General features: G+C 40.9%; 3 protein-coding genes across 3 annotated transcripts; 2 read left to right on the top strand and 1 right to left on the bottom strand.

Annotated features, from left to right (window-relative positions):
- Positions 1-223: 223 nt before the first annotated feature.
- LOC118429636 (mediator of RNA polymerase II transcription subunit 18-like) lies at positions 224-2,293 on the top strand. Its single transcript, XM_035840200.1, has 2 exons — positions 224-549; positions 1,155-2,293. Exons 1-2 carry the CDS (start codon positions 288-290, stop codon positions 1,505-1,507), a joined length of 615 nt encoding a protein of 204 aa, XP_035696093.1. The 5' UTR covers positions 224-287; the 3' UTR covers positions 1,508-2,293.
- Positions 2,294-3,301: 1,008 nt separating this feature from the next.
- Positions 3,302-8,155, bottom strand: LOC118428571. The gene is made up of 8 exons (XM_035838668.1): positions 8,053-8,155; positions 6,938-7,131; positions 6,416-6,505; positions 5,902-6,042; positions 5,367-5,502; positions 4,605-4,745; positions 3,893-4,034; positions 3,302-3,518 (listed from the first exon to the last, which is right to left on the bottom strand). The coding sequence occupies exons 2-8, from the start codon at positions 7,109-7,111 to the stop codon at positions 3,302-3,304; spliced, it is 1,041 nt and encodes a 346-aa protein (XP_035694561.1). The 5' UTR covers positions 7,112-7,131; positions 8,053-8,155.
- Positions 8,156-9,593: 1,438 nt separating this feature from the next.
- LOC118429626 (acyl-coenzyme A synthetase ACSM3, mitochondrial-like) lies at positions 9,594-20,914 on the top strand. The gene is made up of 15 exons (XM_035840173.1): positions 9,594-9,944; positions 10,343-10,440; positions 10,857-10,969; positions 11,466-11,584; positions 12,170-12,286; positions 12,720-12,841; positions 13,400-13,556; positions 14,664-14,792; positions 15,319-15,393; positions 16,200-16,280; positions 16,703-16,804; positions 17,359-17,486; positions 17,860-17,959; positions 18,549-18,671; positions 19,977-20,914. Exons 1-15 carry the CDS (start codon positions 9,645-9,647, stop codon positions 20,064-20,066), a joined length of 1,854 nt encoding a protein of 617 aa, XP_035696066.1. The 5' UTR covers positions 9,594-9,644; the 3' UTR covers positions 20,067-20,914.
- The last annotated feature ends 233 nt before the right edge of the window (positions 20,915-21,147 follow it).

Genomic DNA, 21,147 nt, shown 5'->3' with positions numbered 1-21,147 from the left:
AAATATCAAGATACAATAGCAATCGACACAATAACAATGGAATGGTGCATTTTTGTCTTTATTCGATGCATCTGAGCCAGCCTTCGTAGAGTGGTTTCGTCCAATGAACTTTCAGGTGTATGACCCCAAGAAACAATGTTCCAGTGGCCACCAGCCTGATTCATCTCCTTTTCCTTATTTTAGGCCCTGTCAAACTCCGTCAAAGGCGCTAAAACTTGACGAAACGGTGCTACGGACTTCCAGTTTACCCACAGTTTCATTCAAAAGGACATAGTGAAGGCCACACCATGTCCGGAGGCGTCAGTATGCAGGAGTACCTTCTCCAGGGCAGTGTGCTGGACTCCTCATGTGAAACGCTCCTCCACAGACTCCGAGGCCTGTCCGATAACGTGGACACCGGACCGGAGGCGTTTGTGGACCAGGAGATGGTGTACATCCTCCGGGGGAGCCAGACTCCGCCCGTGATGCTCCGGGCCAGACGGGCGCTGGACCAGCCGGACTCACTGCCCTGGCAGCTCAGATATGTCGGCACGGCGGAAGCCGGGATAGGTGATTCTCTTTGATGTTGTTGTTGTTGTCCTTGTTTAACGTCTACTTCACCGCTAGACATGGTTTCTTGGTGCTATGCTGCTTGGTGCTCTTTGGTTTGTTGTCCTCGCTGGTGCTTGCACTCAGGTACTTTGCATATGCGTGTTTGGAATATTTAGTCCTAGATCCTGCATGGCAAACGTTCTCGTGTCTTTGATACTTTTCGTCAAGCCTTCAGGAGTGAAAAACCTCTTTGCTTTCGCCAAGAAGGTTATGTGTGTTTGTGTTCCAAGATGTTGTGGATGGGTTCTTTATGATATTTGGCACGTTGGTTGGTACTAGTATTATCTGGCACCTGGCAACTTTTCATGATACTGCAGCAGGACTCCCACTTATATTTGTCTTGTTGATATTATGATTCTACTTGAATTGAAATGCGGTTAGAGGTGTGATGACAAGCATAACAGTGTTTTTTCCTACAATGATAGAAGTAGCTATTCTGGCATTGACCAAGTATGATGAAATCACATTGGTAAGTCCTACACTAGGCTACAGTGAAGTTCAATATGAAGGGTTGCCTCTATAAACATTATATATTTTCTTATTTTGTCAATCTTATAAATCAGGTGATAAAAGCCGCAGCACCCTGGTGCGGACGTGCATTGACGTGGCGACGTCGGACAACGTCACGACCTTCCTCACGGACATGGGCTTCAGGCTGGACCACGAGTGTGTGGTGAAGGGATACCTCTTCACCAAAGGCTGCATCAAAGTCACCGTCTCTAAAATCTTCCGCGTGACGGTTCCAGGAAACACGGAGAACCTCGAGCCCCTGTCCCTGTCCCACCTGGTGGAGCTCAGTGTGGTGTCCCCGTCTGGGCAGGACGAGGTCGCTGACACCATGAAGCTGTTTGCCGAGCAGCTGAAGCCAATCGTACAGTTGGAAAAGGTGGACCATAGGAGGCTACAGCAAGTATAGAGTGGCTGAAGCTCATTGTACAGTTAGAAATTAAGATCGTGGACCATAACCTAACTGTATCACACGAGCTGCAGAGGAACTCCATGGAGCTGAGAACGGACCATACTTTTTTATACTAAGGCATCAGCAGGAGAAAAGAAGGCTGCAGCTTCCTTCAGAGAATATGTTAACCATTCATAGCCCTTACAGGATCACACTTCCAGCAGTACAGGAGTTCAATAGAACCAAGACACTTTGTGTTAGTACAAACTAGGGCTGTGGCAGGTTTAGAAGAGACTTAAACAGGTTTATAGAGAATATGGGAACCATCACATTTATGATAGGAGCTCCATAGAGTGCTGGGCAGTGAGATATCAGGACAACTCGGCCTTTTGTAGGCTGGTGCTATATAGTTCATAGTTGGTATCAGGGTAGTAATTTTATACATCATGTATAGGTTAGAGATTTTCTCCTATCTTAGAAGAGATCCATTTTCATTTGGTTGCAGGCCGTTTACGTGCGTACATTCCAATTACACAGGAGTGGTTCAGAATTGTAACTATTGTTACTGTTCCTGTGTTCCATACTACCTGGCTAGCTGGATAAAACCTCATGATATAACTTTACAAACTATCTTTAGAAACTAGAAACAGCTATCTGGATATAAAAACAAGACAGATGGATTCGGAATATTCAATATAAAAACTTTTCATTGCAACAAAATGTTTGAAAAGTGAACATAGTGTAGACAAGGAGGTTTAACTGCCTTGGTGTAGAAAAATAAAATTTGCAACATGTCTATCATAAGACTCATACTGTAACAACAGTGTCAGTTATTTATATATATATGCATGCATATGGCATTAAAGATAACAGTTGTTTACCATTCTTGGAAATAAAACAACCCAAGAAACTAGTAAAAGTTAGTAAAACCACATCTACAAAAGATTAAGAGTTATAAGAAACATAATTTACAATACACATGTTGTATACCATGTCAAACAGTGCATACTTGACATACAGGTACATACCATACTTCAGAAAAATAAGCTAAAAGAGTAAAAGGTACTGTGCTAAAAGAGTAAAAGATATTGTGTCCGTAAGTATTGTGAGAACATGCTAGTTTATCAGGAACTTCCAATGTATCTTTATACACGACAAAATAGTAGCAGGCTAGATAGCAATGGGAGCATGTGCATCTCCCATTTATACAAATGGACATCACATTGCATCTTACAGACTGAGAGCCACAAAATAGAGGTATGACTCTTTATGCTTCAACTTCGGACAAACCCTGACTCTTGATCTTAATAAAACACATAAAAACATCCAGAGCCAAACTTCTGCTTGGAGAGTACAATATTCTCAACAGTAAGTTGTAGTCTCATCATGAGTGGGGCATGTACTACATGGCTCCTGTGACTTAGATCTTAAACTTTGTCATCAGAGCCACTGTCATCTCTGTCTTCATCGTTCCCTGAGTGCCATCCATGCATGGGCCCTTCCTGGCTCTGGTGAAGCGCAAGAGTTAATGGAAGTGAGACACAACTATGCATAAATCAGATCCACAAAACATTTCATATACGGGACAAGTACTACATGGCTCCTGTAACCTAGTTCTCAAACTTTGTCATCAGTGTCACTGTCATCTCTGTCTTCATAGTTTCCTGAGTGCCATCCATGCATGGGCCCTTCCTGATTCCGGTGAAGCGCAGCAGTTAATGGAAGTGAGACACAACTATGCATAAATCAGATCCACAAAACATTTCATATATGGGACAAGTACTACATGGCTCCCGTAACCTAGATCTTTTCCTATACTTCGTCATCAGAGTCGCTATCGTCACTGTCATCCCTGTCACTGTCATCATCGTTCCCCTGTGTACCATCCATGCATGGTCCCTTCCTGACTCCAGTGAAGCGAAGGAGTGCCGGCCAGCTGCTTCTGTGCCAGCCAGCGTTGAAGGTTCCCTCCACAAGGTCATCACCTGACTCGTCCTTTTTCACTGTCACACGCAGTTTGCCGTAGGTTCTGGAGAACATTTTTAAAAATTAGCTTCATACTAAAACTAAAAGTCACAAACCTTGCACAGATCATATCAAAGTCTCTGCTTGAAATGAATTGTTAAGTAGTTGTCCAGCCTTTATTTCTGTTTGCCTCTTCTGAAAGTTTTCAGGTGAGGTAAATTAAAGACAAGACTTCATATTTGGAACCGTGGCAAACCATAGCTATCTTACTGTGGCTAAACCTGCAATTTATCTAAACTTATGGTAATTAAGTCAGCCCATCAGTTGCTAGTATTTCAATTTTGCTTAATCCCTGGCTCACATAATAAAATGTCCAGAAGAGGAAACAAATAAATTGACTATTCTAGAAACCATGGAAGAGTCATGGAAATGTCTTACCTTTTCCAGTTAACTTTCCACCAGGTTGAAATCTCCATGTACTTGGCCTCATGACCCTCCTTGTTGTACCACTCCAGGTTTCCATGGTAACAGGGAAATTCAATGTAACCCTGGCAGTTTTCACCATTGATGTCCAGTGTACCTGTATTATAGAAGAAAGTTCACTTTCACTGATGGGATGTCAGGACATATTTTGTTGGAGCCACCACATAAATCATATTTTTTGCTAATGATGATGATGATAATGCCCTATGTAACCAAAGTTTTTCCCAGTGCAGGGGTCTGTCTTCAAACATATACATTAACATCCCTAGAGACTGAACGGATAAACACACAGAATGTAGACAGAAAGCCATTTGTCCTCTACCTGAGCCAGGGTCAGCTCAATTGTGGTGATACAGCTGAATGAAAAGGACATTTGTATTAGCTCATTTTGAGAGCCTTGACAAAGTTGATATGTGGCAAAACTGGAACATAAAAAACACAATCATGAATGTTGCAAAAATGAGAAGCCATTACTGCAAAACAATCTGTCCGCATTCTCCTACAGCAAAGATGAATCTGTGTTGTAGAAACCCCTTGACTCACCTCAGACTCAGTACTGAGCCGTCTTTCTATAATATTAATGAGCTTTTCCTTATTTGGGCACAAACTAATCAGCACGCAGCACCAAGATTTCGAATGTCTGTGAAACAATCTGTCGGATACTAACCTTTTAGCCCAGTGACTTTGGCTTGCTTGTTGGTGACAGTCAGGTCCCAGGCACCAGTGATTCTCTTGTTCAGCTTGGCCTGGCGAGCTTTGCTGGCCTCTGCTCTGGCAAGCTTCTGGGCATTCTTCTTCAGAGTTGCATCTTATGAGTTGAAAACAAGTGTTAGAAGCACATATGGATGTCACAATATGAGACAACAGGAAGATCAATAACACTGGCCATAGGTGGTCCTATGACAGGGACCCCCACATGTTTCTGTACTATACCTTGTATACTATTCTGGTTTCAGAAACTTCTTGCATAACTTCCAGTGCTTCAAGAATGTCTACTAAAATTAGTCAAATGTGTGTTTCTTGCTTTGTATTGCAATCTTCACTATTTCTGGTAAGAAAACAATGGATAATTCTAACCAGAAATTAATAATCTCATACCTCCATGAAAATTTTTAGAGTTGTACATTTGTACAAAATAAATACAGTAAGACTAAGAGCCATGTCACACATTGCATGCTCCACTCTTTTACATGCCATCCTATAATCCTTGATTCTTGACTTTTAGCCATGTGCCAACATTCACTTCCTACCAGCCTGCCAACTAAACCTTTCCATCCTGCCAGTCACTGGTTACAACTCAGCCTGGGGACACACTTGGACTGGGGCCAACAGGAAGAAACCTACACAGACACACTAAGACAAACTAACCAAAAACAATACCCCTTTTTCACAGAGGTAACAACTACTTTTTTTTTCAATCATGTCTTACCTGCATCCACATCAAGGAACTTTGCCAGTTTGGGCTGAAGCTCCTTGAAGTTCTTCCTGGGAAGCAGTGCCTCGTCCTTCACTGCATTTATGGCCTCGATCACAGGAAGCTTCTTCTCCGCAGCAAACACCAGCACCTTGGACACAAAGATGAGGATAAATGTATAAGAATGTAACCTAATTCAGATAAGCTTTTGGTCACAAATTAAAAGGCATCATTCAAAAATCTTTGTATCAAAAGTGACAGCCACTAATGTCTGTACTGTATACACAGAATTAAGGATTAGGGTACCATAACCATAGTTCACACCTAAACACTGCATCCAAGACTGCAACATTTTCCAGTAGCATGGGAGTTGGTTGTGTTTTCAGTACTATCACTTCTGTTTCAGAGATTCACATTAGTGCTTCTGCTTGGCTACATGTACTTAGCTTAGTTATTAGTACATGGCATGTATATATCATTGGTCTTTGAGAATTATTGTTGTTGTGTACTTCAAGGCAAGTACATGATGTATTCCTAACCATAAACCAACCTGTTGCAGTTGTTCTGCACTACACTTCTGAGCCAGTGCCCCCACGCTTGCCACATCAGTCAGCTGCTGTCGGCCCCACTCAGGAACAGTAGTCATCAGCTTTTGTTTCTTACTCTGGCGGGCCTGCTCGTCCTTCCTTTTCTGAATAAAAAGGAATATGACAATACAAATCAATTGGGAGAGACAACGGAAATTTCTCATGGGCTAATGCATCCTGTTATCTTATGAAAGCTTAGAAATTCTTGCAATATTTAAGCTCTGTTAATTGTTGAAACTCTGTCAAGACGTTTGGCAGATAGGGCAAGCTGTCACTCAGGTATCCTTTGCTTCGTCAATGTCAAATTTACTTTGGATCTTCCTTTGAAATTCTTTGTGCTAATTTTCACACGTGCCTATGTGGCAGACTTGTCAATCACTAGACTAGTAGCAGTTCTGTGCAAAAGCCAAAAAGTTTGACGTTGTCTTCCTTCTGGATCAGTAAAAAACTTCAGCGGGTAACTACAAAAGTTTTTACCTTCTCTGCATCAAGCTGCTTCTTCTTCTCCCGTTTCTCCCATTCCTTCAGCTTTTCTGCAAAGACGTCCTTTCCGTACTTTTGCTCTGCCTATTGGAGAAAATATACATCACATTACTGCATCTCCAAGTAGGCATCATAAAGAATATACATTACATACACACTGAAACCTGTGCTTACAAAACAAGTTAAAAAAAGGTTAAACATCCTGGTAATAAAGATACAGCAGTTATTCAAAGAGAGTAGACTGGCTTAAGCCTAGCTGAAGCGATGCGTGTGGTGGAATACAGAGCTAGATGGAGGAGGGTGGTGCAACGAATTGTCATGGTGCCCCAACGACCCACTAGAAGGTCAAGGGATAGGTGAGGTTAGGTGAGTTATTCAAACTACTGCTTACGATTTTGAAGTTACAGACATTTTTTTTCACAATGAAACCAAAATCACACATTTCTAATGTTCATTTACTTCAGACTCATAACACTAATAAGAAGTAGCCAAGGGTGCAAATGAGCTACAACCAACCTTTTCCTGTAGATCAGAAGGTCTGTAGTACTTCATGGGAGTTCCCATCCCAATGCCGTACCAGAAGGGAGTGGTATAGTGCAGGTCCGCCATGTCTGCTGTCGTTAGGAAGTATCTCTTTCTGGCCTTGGCTGCAGACAGACGGCCGTCAACCAAACCTCCGTCAAAATCCATCGTCTGGTATTACCTGAAAACTGATTGGCAAAGTTTGCAGGAAAACTTTAATTTTCAAACTCAATAAATCATTGTGTTGTTTTATAATAGTGTCACAGATTCAACTTCAATGTAAGAAAAAAATTTACAATATAGTAACAACTCAAGTAACAAAAGCACAGATCAACTTCTTTTTTTTCACTTCCAAAATCCATGTTGTACATTGTTTTTATACAACTATTGGCCGGAAAAACATTTTCTTCATCATCTTTTGTGTCAGTGTAGGAAAATGACTTGTCTTCAATACACTTCCTGGGTATGACAATGACATATGGATACTGCATAAGAATGAACAACCATTTCACACTTCCTTGTGGAGTGATATCATAGTATCATGGAAATCACTCTCTCCCTCTGATTCAGTCTAAAAATTTGCATGAGAACAACTCCTTCTGGAATACTGGCAACAAGCTAATGATGTTTTGGTAGATGTGCTGTATAAGATTATTGAGAAGAACTTTGATCACAAGAAGTCAGGCATGCAAGGGATGTTACCAATTAACACTAACAGAGCATGTGCTTTTTGCTCCCTGGGGTTTCTATCACCATGAAAGCGAAGCAAGGGGAAAAAACACTTGAAAAATCATTTTAAATACGGCAACAATTTGCGACAAACGTTAACGATCCTGTGGATAAACGGAGCTACCGATGTCTTTTGATCAAACTTCGCAAAAGATGGCCAAACCAAGGAGGTTAAAAGTCACCCTTTTTTTAGACCTCCTTGGCCAAACCAAGGAGGTTATCCTTGGCCAAACTCAAATTATGATCGCAGAACTCTCGAAAACTTCCACACCAATGCCTTTAGTCAGCTGTAACAACGTGACTATGCATAAAAATATCCTAGTCTACAGAAGGATCACTTAATCTCGAGTTCTAAAACGTTTGCAGAACTTTTACTTTACCTTAACAAACAGTTTCTGGAGGATTTTCAGTGCTTTCTTTGCCCTGTTGTCACCAAGCGGTCCCTCTGCTGTTAAATGACCTCAAAGTTTGGCGCGAAACCGACCTGATCACAGCTACTTTTAGCATGCCAACACATCCGCCACCCTTATCTACCAAATACTATAGATTTGGAGGACAACATTCCATGAAATTAGTTAGTTGCAAATAAAGTTGTTTGTAGTAGAATATTAACGGCTGTTGTGTTATCTAGAAGCTTTTAGTGTCCGCTAATTTTACGAAACTATTTGCATGACCTTATTATTCACTTTCACCCTCAAAACAAATATCCATCCACCCGACTTCTCAGCGTAGTCCACAAAATAAAGAGGGGTACTTTGGATATTGTTAAATGAAAATTGAACCGATAACAATGTTAAGAATTTTAAAATATTGATATGTGGTATTATAAAGATATATATTGCTTCATCATTTCTCTTTATTCATCCCTTTCTAGGTGTCTTTTACCCTTAGTTCCTGTGATTTACCCGTGATCGCAGTGGTTTCGTCGTAAGAACTTTGAGTTGAGTGACCCCGTTTGACCCATCACAAGGTAAGCTGGGGACAGTGCAGTGCGACATCGAAGAATCATCGAAGAATCTCCTGCAAGGTCGAAGGAACGCCAACAGAACTTGAAAGTTGCGTTAACCCTGTCATGAAAGCACAGGTAACGTTTCTTACTGGCGTATGATTTCTTTGCAGTTTCAAAAGGGGGCGTAACGCTGGGCGAAGGGTCTAGTACGTTGGGTGCGCCTCCTTCCATACGGAGTTGATAAACGTCAACCACCTGGCGATGCAAAGAAACAACAACAACAAACTATTCTCCAAGCAGTGGTTGGGTCGAGGATACCAGATTGGGAAGGGGGCGGAAATTCCCCGGTCCACCACTATTCATCCTGATCCAACCTCTGCTTGAAGAATAACGAAAAACTGCCTTAAAACTCACTCTATTTCTCAACAGGTTGACTGACAAGTTTTTTTTTTAACCAGACAGCAACAATAGATCTCCTGCTGAGCCCGTACATACACATGTTGCACACATACAATGCCTGTATGTCGGGCCAGTATCTTTGGGTATTTCTCATATACCTCAGCAAACCACTTCGATTGGGGATTAAATCTGCAGCAGCAGCACAAAATAGATTAAGTTTTACTGATCCAGGGCTCAAAATACCTTTTCTGTCTACCTGCACTGGTGCAGGTAACTTTTGAAATTACCTGCACCAGAGAGATGTTTCCTGCACCATTTAATACCCCCAAAGTGGATAAAACAACCTTTTGAACATACTTTTCGAGCCCTGCTGATCTGATTTATCAACCAGCTTAATATTGTTAGGGGGATCAAATTGGCAAAACAAAATTCTATATAAAGCAGGACAAGGGTAAAAGAATGATAGGTTCTTCTTTTGTACTGCCAAGCCTCTAATTTTAGAGATTAACAGCATTCTTTTCCACTTTGGGCATGTCTGTTACTGACATATGCTAAATCCTTATTTTTCAGGTTCAGTCTTAGAGGATCCATACAAATGGTTCTCTACTAACGTTACATTCCACGATGACTCTGCATACGGCAATTTTGAGGTCTCCACTCGTTCACAGAGTGGGACAAATCTTTGTTAACTCGGCAACAAGACCTAGAAGGTTCAGCAAGTTTTACCATCTTAGACGTCTCAAGACATTACTTCCAGCACCACAAACTTCTTGCTGTATCCACACAACTACAGCCCAACAGACTAGGGAGGCTTCTAGAACTGGGTTTGATGACTACGAAGCAGGGAGGAGAGATTTCCACCTGGAAGTGCCAGAACATTTCAACTTCGCTAATGTGATCGATGACTGGGCTAAGAAAGAAAAGGTGAGTGCATCGATGAAGGTTAGACATCTAGGTAATAAGATATGCCAAAAAGTAGTTACTGAAGCAACTGGATAATTATGATTTTGGAAATGGTCAGATGTTTCGGATAGCATCAACTATCTTTTGTCAGTGACACTGAAATGTACTATCTGAAACATCTGACCATTTCCAAAATCATATCCAGTTGCTTGAGTAACTGCTTTTTGGCATATGTGAAAAGGTGAGTGTGTGTTTAAAACTAATTCTTTATGGTTCCCACCCTCCTTACATGTTTCCCATAAGTAAGTTCTTTTTGTTTATTCTATTGAAACAGACCATGCAATCTTTAACCTTAGTCTTTCCAATTGTGCATTCATACATATGTTAAACTATGGTTTTTGTTGTTGTATGTTTCCCAGACAAAAGAGAGAGCAGACAACCCTGCCCTGTGGTGGATAGATGACCACGGGAACCAGCTGCAGTGGAACTTTCAACAACTGGCAGAATATTCCAGAAAGTAAGATACACAGTTATCATCATGACAAAAAAAAATAATACAACTTTTAGCAAAAGGAGTCTAAGCCTTGCATCTAGAAAAGGAATAAATAAATTATCCAATCCATAACAAAACCATGTAGTTAAACTTCACAGACTTACTAAGATTAGGAATAAACCTGGAAGGACTGAAAAAGGAGCCAAAAATCATACCAGTGCTTTTTTATGATGAAAAAGAAATTTTCATTTTCACACAGCTCATTGACAACCAGTCACTATCTTTAAAGGTCCTTTTCCTACACATTATTCTGCATAGTGTTAGAACTAAGAAGGACAAAGCTATAAGATTCTGTTTTTTTTTCATAATTGATATTATACCTATAGCCCAGTAGTATTTCACTCTGCAAATGTTATTCATTTTTTTCTCTTTATGCCCAGAGTGGCCAACGTTCTCCAGTCCTCCTGTGGCCTGAGACATGGTGACAGAGCAGTGGTCATCCTCCCCAGGGTGCCAGAGTGGTGGCTGGTCAACATCGCCTGTCTGAGAGCAGGTTGTAGCAGTTTACCGTTTTGTTGTTGTTGTTGTTTTTCTTTCATAAATGAAACATATACATCTACATCTACGTATTACTAGACAAGACCACGCATGGAACATTGTGTCTAGGGACAAACTCAGAGGTCTTACCAGTAGTGTGGAAACTTGATATTACCGGTATATCGTACCTGGACCTTATCAACGTTCGATATGGGTGTTCTGAACCAATCCGTATTTTACAGTTTGGCTTCAGGGGCTCCTCAGTTCAATTGGAATGATTCGAACTTTGACTGTCTCAGCAATACTGGGATTTTTGTACCTAGCTATGTATGTTTATGATTTCAAAAAGAAACACTTTGGACATTCATGACTAGCATATAACGAAATGTGACCAAAACTTTGATATACATTGACAATTATCAGTTCCTAGATGCCAGCAACAAAAAATGTGCCATGTAGGTATCAAAGCTTATGTTTAAAGCAACTCTTTTTTTTGTTCTTTAATTTTTCAGGTGTTGTACTAAGTCCAGGGACCACTCAGCTGATGCCGAAGGACATCCTCCACCGCCTGCACATGTCTGGAGCCAAGTGTATCATCGCTGATGACATCATCGCAGAGAGAGTGGACCAGGTATAGACAATAACATGGTTACTCAATCGCCAAAAAGTAGTTACTCAAGCAACTGGATATGGTTTTGGAAACGGTCAGACGTTGCTTGAGTAACTACTTTTTGGCATATCTTATTACCTGGATATCTAACCTACATCGACGTATGGTTACTCATTGTTATTTTGTGTGCCTTAAATCTGCCCAAAAGGTGGCTTCTTTATTATGTATATCCATTACATATATGGATAAATGCAAGAATTTGTACATCAGTTGAGTAATAAATGATGTATGATATCATCTAGTTTCTTGCACATCATCATCATCATCATCATAGTCGCTTCAAATCAGTAGCTATATGCCCTGAGGCTGGCTGTCATTTCTCTACGAATTCTTGCCATTGTCTCTTGCCAGCTGTTATGCCCCTCCCATCCAAAACCCATCTCTGCAAGGTCTTTTTTTCCAAACCCAGCTGCAAATTCCGTCAAAGGACAGAGGGACGGGTGCTGGCCACAGCCCTGGTTCTCCCACACCTGTACCTCTACAGTACATCAAACACCTGTATCTGTACATTTTCTAACACACCTGTACATACCTGTCCACATGCAGGTGTCTGCCCAGTGCCCTGACCTGAAGGTGAAGTTGTTAGTGTCTGAGACTGGCCAGACCAGAGATGGATGGTTGGACTACAGACAGCTTTACAGGGAGGCCTCACAGCATCATGAGGTAAGCTTACATTGGAATATATGTAGCATCATTTTTTTAAATGATCAGTAAAACTTTAACTGTAAGATTTATGATCATATTTCTTAATCATGTGTTACATTAACATGATTCTCTGCCCACATTTGTTGTTGCATAAAGTTGTCTGGCTCAAATAAGATGATGTAGTTTAAACTGAAATCAATAAAACATTAAGTCATTAAAACAATCACATATACTATAGAAGTCATCCTTGGCTTTCTGCATTTGTGCCACAATGATATCCAAAAATATTGTATACCTGTTGACAAGTTTTAAAAACGATCAAAATGAAATGAAATAGGGCAATTTTTCATTAATGACCAGTCTTTACTCTTGACTAATGAACAATTGAAACAGACTTACCATCATAACTAATATGTTTACATCACTGCATTGTACAAACTGTATTCTGTAGGTTGCTAAGACCCTGAGTGCTGAGCCTATGCAGTTGTTCTTCACCAGTGGCACTACAGGGGCACCCAAGATGGCGGAACACACACATGCTAGCTATGGGCTGGGGCACATCATTACTGGCAGGTACAGCACTTTTAGGCAAACCAATCTCATAGACATACTGCATGCACTATGTATTGTAGCACATATTATGATGTACTGTTCCTGATAAAGACTTCGCAACGCAACAGATCTGAGTCGGCTTACAATTGTGCCCTAGCTATGTGGTAGAGACCAGCCAAAGCTGTAGGGCTGATATCAGTTAGGATTTTACCGTGGTCATTACTGAATGAAGGAAGGGCACCCCATGACTATATATCACATTAAAAAAAAAGATGAATTGAAAGTCATCTACTAATGCAGCATTGGTTTTCCTATAATATGCACACTTCAGATATTGATAGCTAGGTGATCAATAATCAATCATCTATAATTCTGTTTTCTTGATTCTGTACGCAACAGAAATATTGCTATTGAATGTTACAACAAGTCAGGATTTTAAAAGACTATAACAATTGACATCAACACAATGTGTCTTCTCTCTCCCCTTTTCTTTCTGTACATCATCGTGTGTTATTTTCAGTCTCTTTCGTTTGGCATGTCTGTTTTTGTAGCGAGTGTTTCTGTACATGTATAACACAGATACTGGCTGGACCTTACATCTAATGACATGGTCTGGAACATGTCTGACACTGGCTGGGCCAAGTCTGCCTACAGTAACCTGTTTGGGCCCTGGGTGCAGGGGGCCTGCGTGTTCATCCACCACACACCCAAGTTTGATCCTGTGGAAACACTCAAGGTACGCTGGAAACTCTGATGTGAAAGTTTAACACTGGGTTCATTATTTTGGATGGTGACATAAGCTGGCAGCCAAGTGTATACATGTGTGGGAGCTTCAGGCGTTAGCCTAAAGCATCAAACCGTGAAGGTTTGTCATTTTGGATGGTGACATAAAGCTGGCAACCACGTGTATGCATGTGTAGCATGTGTAGCAGCCTATGCTAAAGCGTCAAACTTCTGCACGTAAAAGAACCCATCACACTTCCATCAAGAACAGTAGAGGTAACCTGATGTACTTTGCTGACACATGCGAGCTGTAGTGAAGAAACATTGCTACACTTCTAGCTAACAAAAATATGGCATGCTCCATTGTGCAGTCTGAGGTACAACAACTTTACGTTTGTAAAGACATTGAAAGTTTTGAAAATTCTATGATTAAAACTTGTAGTTGCATCCATACAAGTCAGAGCTATCTTCACTCTAATCAGACCATTAAGAGGTATTTACCACAGATGCTGTTGTCAATGCAACATCCAAAGATTATCAGAGACCTTCACTGATGAATTTCTTTTCTTACCTGTCATATTTGAAAATTGTGATAATCCAATCAATTTACTCAGATTGAACTGCAGACTGAGACATCAGTCTACATGACATCAAAATGAGAAATCACAACTGACCAAATCAAACAAAATCAACCATAATCAAGTCATGCCACCTTGGACCTAACCTCCTTTGCAGGCTTCTAGCAGTGCTGGCTTTTAATCTATGGGGGAGGGTTGCTTTACAATTTTTAACATTGGTTAACGTTCTCTGACTGGGAGACTTCCTCTCCTGGCATTTGAGAACCTTAGCCAATGTTGAAAATCAAATCACTGCTAGAAGTCTGTGAAGAAGGCCACTTGGGCCTGCTATTGACAACTGCACAATGTTCCCTTGGAACAGGTGGTATCCTCCTATCCCATCAACACCCTGTGCTTGCCCCCCGCTGCCTATCACATGGTGGTACAGAACGACCTTTCCAAGTACGACCTCACCAGAGTGGAGCATGCTCTGACTGGAGGCGATGCTTTGGTAAGTCACTTGACCTTGAGTGATTTGACCTTGAGTGGTGTTTTTGGAACAGGTGTTGTCCAGGGTGCCCATCAGCACCATGTGCACCCCTCCCACGGCGTACCGCATGATGATTCAGAACGACCTGTCTCAGTACGACCTGTCGAGGCTGGAACATGTGGTTAGTGCAGGGGAACCGCTGGTAAGTCTGCTGTGGATACAAGCATGTTCAACTTGGTGGTGGACTACATTTTGACTTAGTCTAGTGATCGTTTGATATACATACAGGAACATTTCAAATTTCTGATTCATTTTGACTCTGCAGAAGCCCAGAGTAGCTCAGCTAAAAACATGGTTCTTTTTGTGTGTGTGTTCAAAAGAGTTTAGCTACAGACATTGTTAGCTTGCAGCATGGGTGAACCTTCATAATTTCTGTTGCTGTTACAGTCCCTTTTAAAGTTATTTTTTTGCTTTTTCCAATTATGAAATGGACAGCTCTCATAATCCTGCCAGGTGCCCCAAGACCACCTTATCAAAAATAAATTGAAAATGATTTAAAGAAAAAAATCGAAAGAGATATGTAGTAATGCAGCATCAGTAATTCAGGTCTTAATTGACTTTCTCGAGAAGACCTAATTTTGATGTGGCTAAGGTACCTCTCAGTATTTCAAGACTTGATGTTGAATGATCGAAGGTCTGTATTTTACTGCCGTCTACTTTTTTTATAGAACCCAGAGGTGATGAGTGAGTGGAAGGCAGGCACAGGGCTGACCATCAGGGAGGGGTACGGGCAGTCTGAAACAGTACGTAACCCCTAGAACCTGCTCTTAAGTGTCACTGATGAAAGGTAGTGACTGCAACCTGAAATGTCTGACCATTTCCAAAGTGACTCATATCTGGTTGCGTTGATGAAGGTTAGACATCCAGGTAATAAGATATGCCAAAAAGCAGTTACTAAAGCAACTGGATATGATTTTCACCATTTCCAAAATCATATCCAGTTGCTTGAGTAACTGCTTTTTGGCGCATATCCAGTTGCTTGAGTCCTTGCTTGAGTAAATGCTATTTGGCATATCTTATCATCTGGATGTCTAACCTTCATCAACATTAACAGTACATAACCTAGCCTGGCATCCATCCTACTCTAGCTCCAGTTTGCTTCTCTGATTGCTTCTCTACAGAACAGTCTTGTCCCCATGGATATATTAGCTTCTAATACATCCTGCAATATTTCAGGAACTTTATACTTCTCAGGAGCAAAGTATCTGTATCTTTATAGCTGGTACAAAAAAAATGTATAATCAACCTTCTGCATAACACACCAGCTTTGCAGACATGCGGAGCAGCAACAGGTGGTTATATTACACTGAACGACCCGTCACACTTAACCTTTGCACATTTATCTGCAAGTTTAAAACTAAGTACCAGTGCTCTTTATCAAACTTCCAAATGAAGTAACATGAACCATTCAAAGATAATCCAAACTCTCAACTACATGTATATGTCAGACGAATACTCAAATTGCCAGTCGTTTCTGTATCAATGGGTGCCACAAGTGAAGATGACAATACTGCACAGTTGACACATATATTTCTGCATGTCTGAACAGTGCCTAGCCTGCGGAATGTTCCGATGTCTGGACGTGCGACCAGGTTCCATGGGAAAACCTGCTCCGGGCTACGATCTTAGGGTAAGCACTCAATCAACCAATCAATCAACTAATTCTTATCTAGCAATTGAATTACCTTTTTCTGTATTCATTGCTAGTGCTTAACAGGAGCTTTCCAGATATCTTTAACCTTTAGCATTCTGAAGTATAGCTGTTTGGCGCCCCAATCTTAATGCATTGGTTTTGGAGTTAGGTATCTGGGAGATGATCGACTATGATTCCCTTTTCTACTAGCTAAGTCCAGTGTACACCCAGAAATTTGTGGCACTTCATGACATCATTTTCTTTTATCCCATTTGCAAAGAAACTAAGTAAGCAATTAGCAAAACAAATAGTCAATGTCAACAAACAATAATGAATTTGCAAAATTCTTTCGTATAGGGTTTCTTTTGGAAATATCTTAGATTTTTGGCATGAATGTCTTTTGTTTTCCTTGTTGCTAGGTGATCGATGACAAGTGTCAGGAGTTGGAGCCTGGGAAGGAAGGTGACCTTGCCATCAAGGTCAAACCCCACCCACCAGTGGGACTGTTTACTCGGTACTTGGTACGTGAACTGGTTTTAGGACGATCCCAATATGATAAGGTTGTGTGTTGTCTGCAAATGCTGTGGTCAAGCCTTTTTAGCATCAAGGTCACTTATTGTGTAAGCAAGCAAAATTATGGTCCAAAACCAATGGTCAATAATTGCATGTCCCTACGATCAAAATGCTTGCCAGATCGGATAGACGTTGTTTATATGAAAGATTAGGGAGGAGGTATGTACATGTATAATACTGATTTTTTGTCTTTAATTGAATAAAGGGACTTTTTAGTAAACACAACCACAGCTTTATTCCACTGACCTTTCGGTGACCATCTGTCACCTTCCTCAGGGCAATTCTGACTGGTTCACATTGTACCGCAGCAATACATGTATATGTGTCACTGCTTACAAAATGCCATCACAAACGTAAATGTTAACACTTCTGTAAGCAGTGACACACATATTGCTGGTGTGCATGGTCAGTGGAATAAAGCTGTTGTGGTCTAAAAAAAGTTTCTTTATTCAGTGGCATACTATCCAGGTGACACTATTCCTTTTTTTGCACTTAACCACAGGATGACCCCGAGCGTACTGCGGGTGCGTTCCGTGAGGATTACTACGTGATGGGGGACCGTGGGCTCCGGGACGAGGACGGCTACCTCTGGTTCGTGGGGAGGGCGGATGATGTCATCCTCTCAGCAGGGTCAGTGTGCATCATGGCTAGAAGTATAGTTAGGACGTCTCATTCTTGTATTACTCCAAATGGGCACTCTAAAAGAGTTCTGACCCAAAAAATAATTGGCTGCACACTGTCGGACAATTTCTACATTTTGAGCAGTTGGAAAAAAAGGAGAAAACTGTTGGAACCAAGCATGGCAGTTGGTAAAAAAGTTTTACCATGGCCCTGCCCCCAGACCCCAATTTTTTTAGATGACCCTTCCCCTAAGCCAAAACTTTTCTCATGACCCTTCCCAATGCGTGAGCCCTTTCTTTGCTAAATATATTGTTCAGTCCCTAATTCAGAAAGTTTGCTACAGTATATTTATACTTGGCAACGTTCTGTTGTATGTGTGTAGGTACCGAATAGGTCCATTTGAGGTGGAGAGTGCCCTTATAGAACACCCTGCAGTGGCAGAGTCAGCTGTAGTCAGCAGTCCTGATCCTATCAGGGGACAGGTAAGCAGTCAAACCTGTCTGTAGTGGTTGTTGAAGAGATAGGCAGAATATCACCACAATGGACAGGTCTGGGCAAGGCTGATAAATTGACCACGAGCAATAAGAGACTATTATATAAACACTTATTCTACATACTAGTACTGATTTATTCATTATGGGAACATCATATTTTTAGAACTCTTCTTTTGTATCTGTTACTTTGTAGAAAGATCTGATTTGATGTCACTATTTTAGTTACTGTAGACTTTTGGAGTGATCTGACTCTCAGTAAGAGTTGTACGGAAATTGCAATAATGATTGAAATTGACACATGGATTGAATTTTTTTTCAAGGTTCTACTGTCTGATATGTAACATTAGTTCACCTTTATCGGCCTTTAACCTATATCCATTGTGTTGCTAAACAGGGTATCCAGGGATATTAAATCGATGGAAAGTAGTTTCAAATTGTACTAGTTTCAAGATATTGCCGTTTGGAACCATCATCTGTCGACTTGATATCCCTGGATACATTGTTCTTAAAAAGAACGGACAAAGGTTACCCTACAGATAAAGGTGAACTAGCGTTACATGTCCTTATGTGTTCCTAGGTTGTGAAGGCGTTCATAATCCTCTCACCGAGTTATCAGGGCGTCAGTCAGAGGGAGGAGCTCATCAAAGACATACAAGAACATGTCAAGAAAACTACTGCTCCTTACAAGTACCCCAGACAGGTACTCCAAATGTCTTGAAGGAATAGTTGCTTTATTCTCCAAGACTAGAGGTTTAGGTTGGGGGGTAGTAGTGGCCACCATTTTTTGGTCTGCCTTCCTCCTCCACCTACATTTCAGGCCCTTGACCATATCCTCTGCTTGGAGAATACACTGTCAGTTGATTTACTTTTGACCAACCTATAGATAATTATAGCATGTCTGCCGCATGTGCTTGGTAGTTTGGTGTCTATACTATTATAGCCTGGTAGCCAGCCGTATTATATCTCCCGAGTCTCTTCGGTCCTCTCAGCAAATGTGTCTGGCCTCGGTTGATTTGAAACTGAAATTCACACTTTTGCGGACTGGACAGAAGAGACTAGGGAGCTATAATGAATGAATGAAGACCTTTATTGTACAATTTTGCCCAACCGGGCTAAGTACAGGTCACAACAAGTCAGGATATATACATACATAAAAGTGTCACAAATCTAGTCTAACACAAAAGTTCGGCTTCTTCTCGCTTCTTGGTAATAGTGAAAATGTAGGACTGTATGGGTTTCGCTATTGTCGGTTTGTCAAAACGCATGAGAAATATAAACTTGTCAGTGCTACTCATGTGTCTAAAATGAGGGAATCTACTTTCTATATAACTAAATAGAGTATTTCTATCATTCGCATACATATCGCAATCAACAGTGAAGTGCACTTCATCTTCTACCATGTTTGAGGTACAAAATTGGCAGATTCTTTGTTCTAGAGGAGTGCGGCTGTGCCTTCCCGATTCAATTCGCAGTCGGTGGCAACTGATTCTTAGTTTAGCAATGGTAGTTCTATGCCGAATGTTTGTAATTTTCAAATACTGCTCTTCATTGTATGTGGATTTCAGTAGTCTGTACGTTCGGAGTTTGTTTTTCGCACGTAAACCTTTATTATCATTATGAATGTTGGTTAGAAAATTCTGGAAATAAATATCATTCAGTCGTTGGTGGATTGCAGAAATTAGGTGGGATGTGTTTGGATCTGTTGACTTACGGGCTTGCCAAACAAAAGGGTAACCACACTCATCCTATAATGCGGATGCATACCAGGCCAAAACTATGATCCATTTGCTCCGTGGATCACTTCATTGCAAAACTATCTGGCACCCAAGATCACAAGTTAGAACAAATAAATATGATATCACAATGCATTTTAGGAATGGTCAGCTTTCAGTTTCCCTCTCTGTATACCATTCACTCACTGGGTTAAGAAGACTACATTGATTTTATAATCCTGGAGATTATTTTTTGTAATGTTTGTTTGTTTACATGTATGTCTTTGTTCTAGATCGAGTTTGTTGACGAGCTGCCGAAGACGGTCAGTGGTAAGATCAGGAGGGTGGAGCTGAGGACCAAGGAGTGGGACAAGACTTCTTAAAGACTTCTTAAGATATCACAGAAGATTGGCAAGCAATGCATGCCATGCACATAAGCATTATAATATCATAATATTTTGATAATGAACTATTCAGAATCTAATAACAAGAATCTAAATAACATCATAACGAATGTAACACAATTTTAAACAAAACGAATGTAACACAACTTTAAACAAAATTTCATGTACAGGACAGCTATATTTGCAGGCATAATCGCAATCCTCACTGTCTAGCAAGGCTGGTATGGTTCATTTTTGTAGGCTCTAATTGCAAAGAGAGGTAGGTTTTGATAGACGTTGCCAAGCACTTGTCAAATAGAGATGCAAATTGGAGTCCAAAGTGGGGAGAAACTTAATCTATAATCTGAATGGAGATTTTGAGGGGGCAAAATTCTAACTTTATGATCATGGGCCAAGTCACAAATAGATCTGCCTCCCCTTTGAGTAAAGGTCAAGTCTTTGAACTTTGACTCCTTGTCCTGAACCTGTCCATGACTCCGTTGCCGGGCAACAAGTATTGCATCATGCATTGTTTACAATTGGCCGGTGATGTGGTAAGCGCTTCATTGAGACCATAAATCGTGTCGCAAAATAATCAGCTTTTACACAGTCACTTAGTTTTTGTTACAAGTGGTTAAAGTGTTAGTTGATGGAGGGGCAATTTTTGTTGTTATATGGCATTCCTGGTAAAACCGCTTCATGAAATAACACACCAAGTGAAGAGTACAAGGTGTACAGTACTGTATATCTGGACTACATGATTAATTTGATCCACACACTCGGATGGTGCACTACTTTTGTCAATAAGTGTGGTGGGTTCTTTTATATAATTACGTGCTTGAGGTATGGCTCTCGTCCTATCCGAAGGGCGTCCCTAACGGAAGCAAGGTACTCATTTCCACCTGAGTGACGTGAGAAAAGTTGTGTTAAGTGCCCCTCCGAAGGGCAAAACATCAGAACATATCAGGGGGCTTGAACCCAGGACCTCTGGGCTTTGAACCAAACACCTCAACGTTATGCTAGGTGACGCCACTGTGCAATGGATTCAAAAGATTTGCTCTATGGCCTAACTTGTGTTGAC

This window comes from Branchiostoma floridae, chromosome 13 (genome assembly GCF_000003815.2).
Source record: "Branchiostoma floridae strain S238N-H82 chromosome 13, Bfl_VNyyK, whole genome shotgun sequence".
In the NCBI taxonomy this organism is placed as follows: Eukaryota; Metazoa; Chordata; class Leptocardii; order Amphioxiformes; family Branchiostomatidae; genus Branchiostoma; species Branchiostoma floridae.
The sequence above is the reverse complement of the archived record's forward strand: the minus strand, read 5'-3'. Positions and strand labels throughout refer to the sequence as shown.

Coding starts and splice junctions, on each gene's coding strand:
- LOC118429626 (XM_035840173.1), top strand. CDS start 9,645: ATGACTCTGCATACGGCAATTTTGAGGTCTCCACTCGTTCACAGAGTG. Junction 12,287..12,719: donor AGGCCTCACAGCATCATGAG/GTAAGCTTACAT, acceptor TGTATTCTGTAG/GTTGCTAAGACCCTGAGTGC. Junction 16,281..16,702: donor CTCCGGGCTACGATCTTAGG/GTAAGCACTCAA, acceptor CCTTGTTGCTAG/GTGATCGATGACAAGTGTCA.
- LOC118428571 (XM_035838668.1), bottom strand. CDS start 7,111: ATGGATTTTGACGGAGGTTTGGTTGACGGCCGTCTGTCTGCAGCCAAG. Junction 4,746..5,366: donor GTTCCTTGATGTGGATGCAG/GTAAGACATGAT, acceptor TCAACTCATAAG/ATGCAACTCTGAAGAAGAAT. Junction 3,519..3,892: donor TGGAAAGTTAACTGGAAAAG/GTAAGACATTTC, acceptor AATGTTCTCCAG/AACCTACGGCAAACTGCGTG.
- LOC118429636 (XM_035840200.1), top strand. CDS start 288: ATGTCCGGAGGCGTCAGTATGCAGGAGTACCTTCTCCAGGGCAGTGTG. Junction 550..1,154: donor CACGGCGGAAGCCGGGATAG/GTGATTCTCTTT, acceptor CTTATAAATCAG/GTGATAAAAGCCGCAGCACC.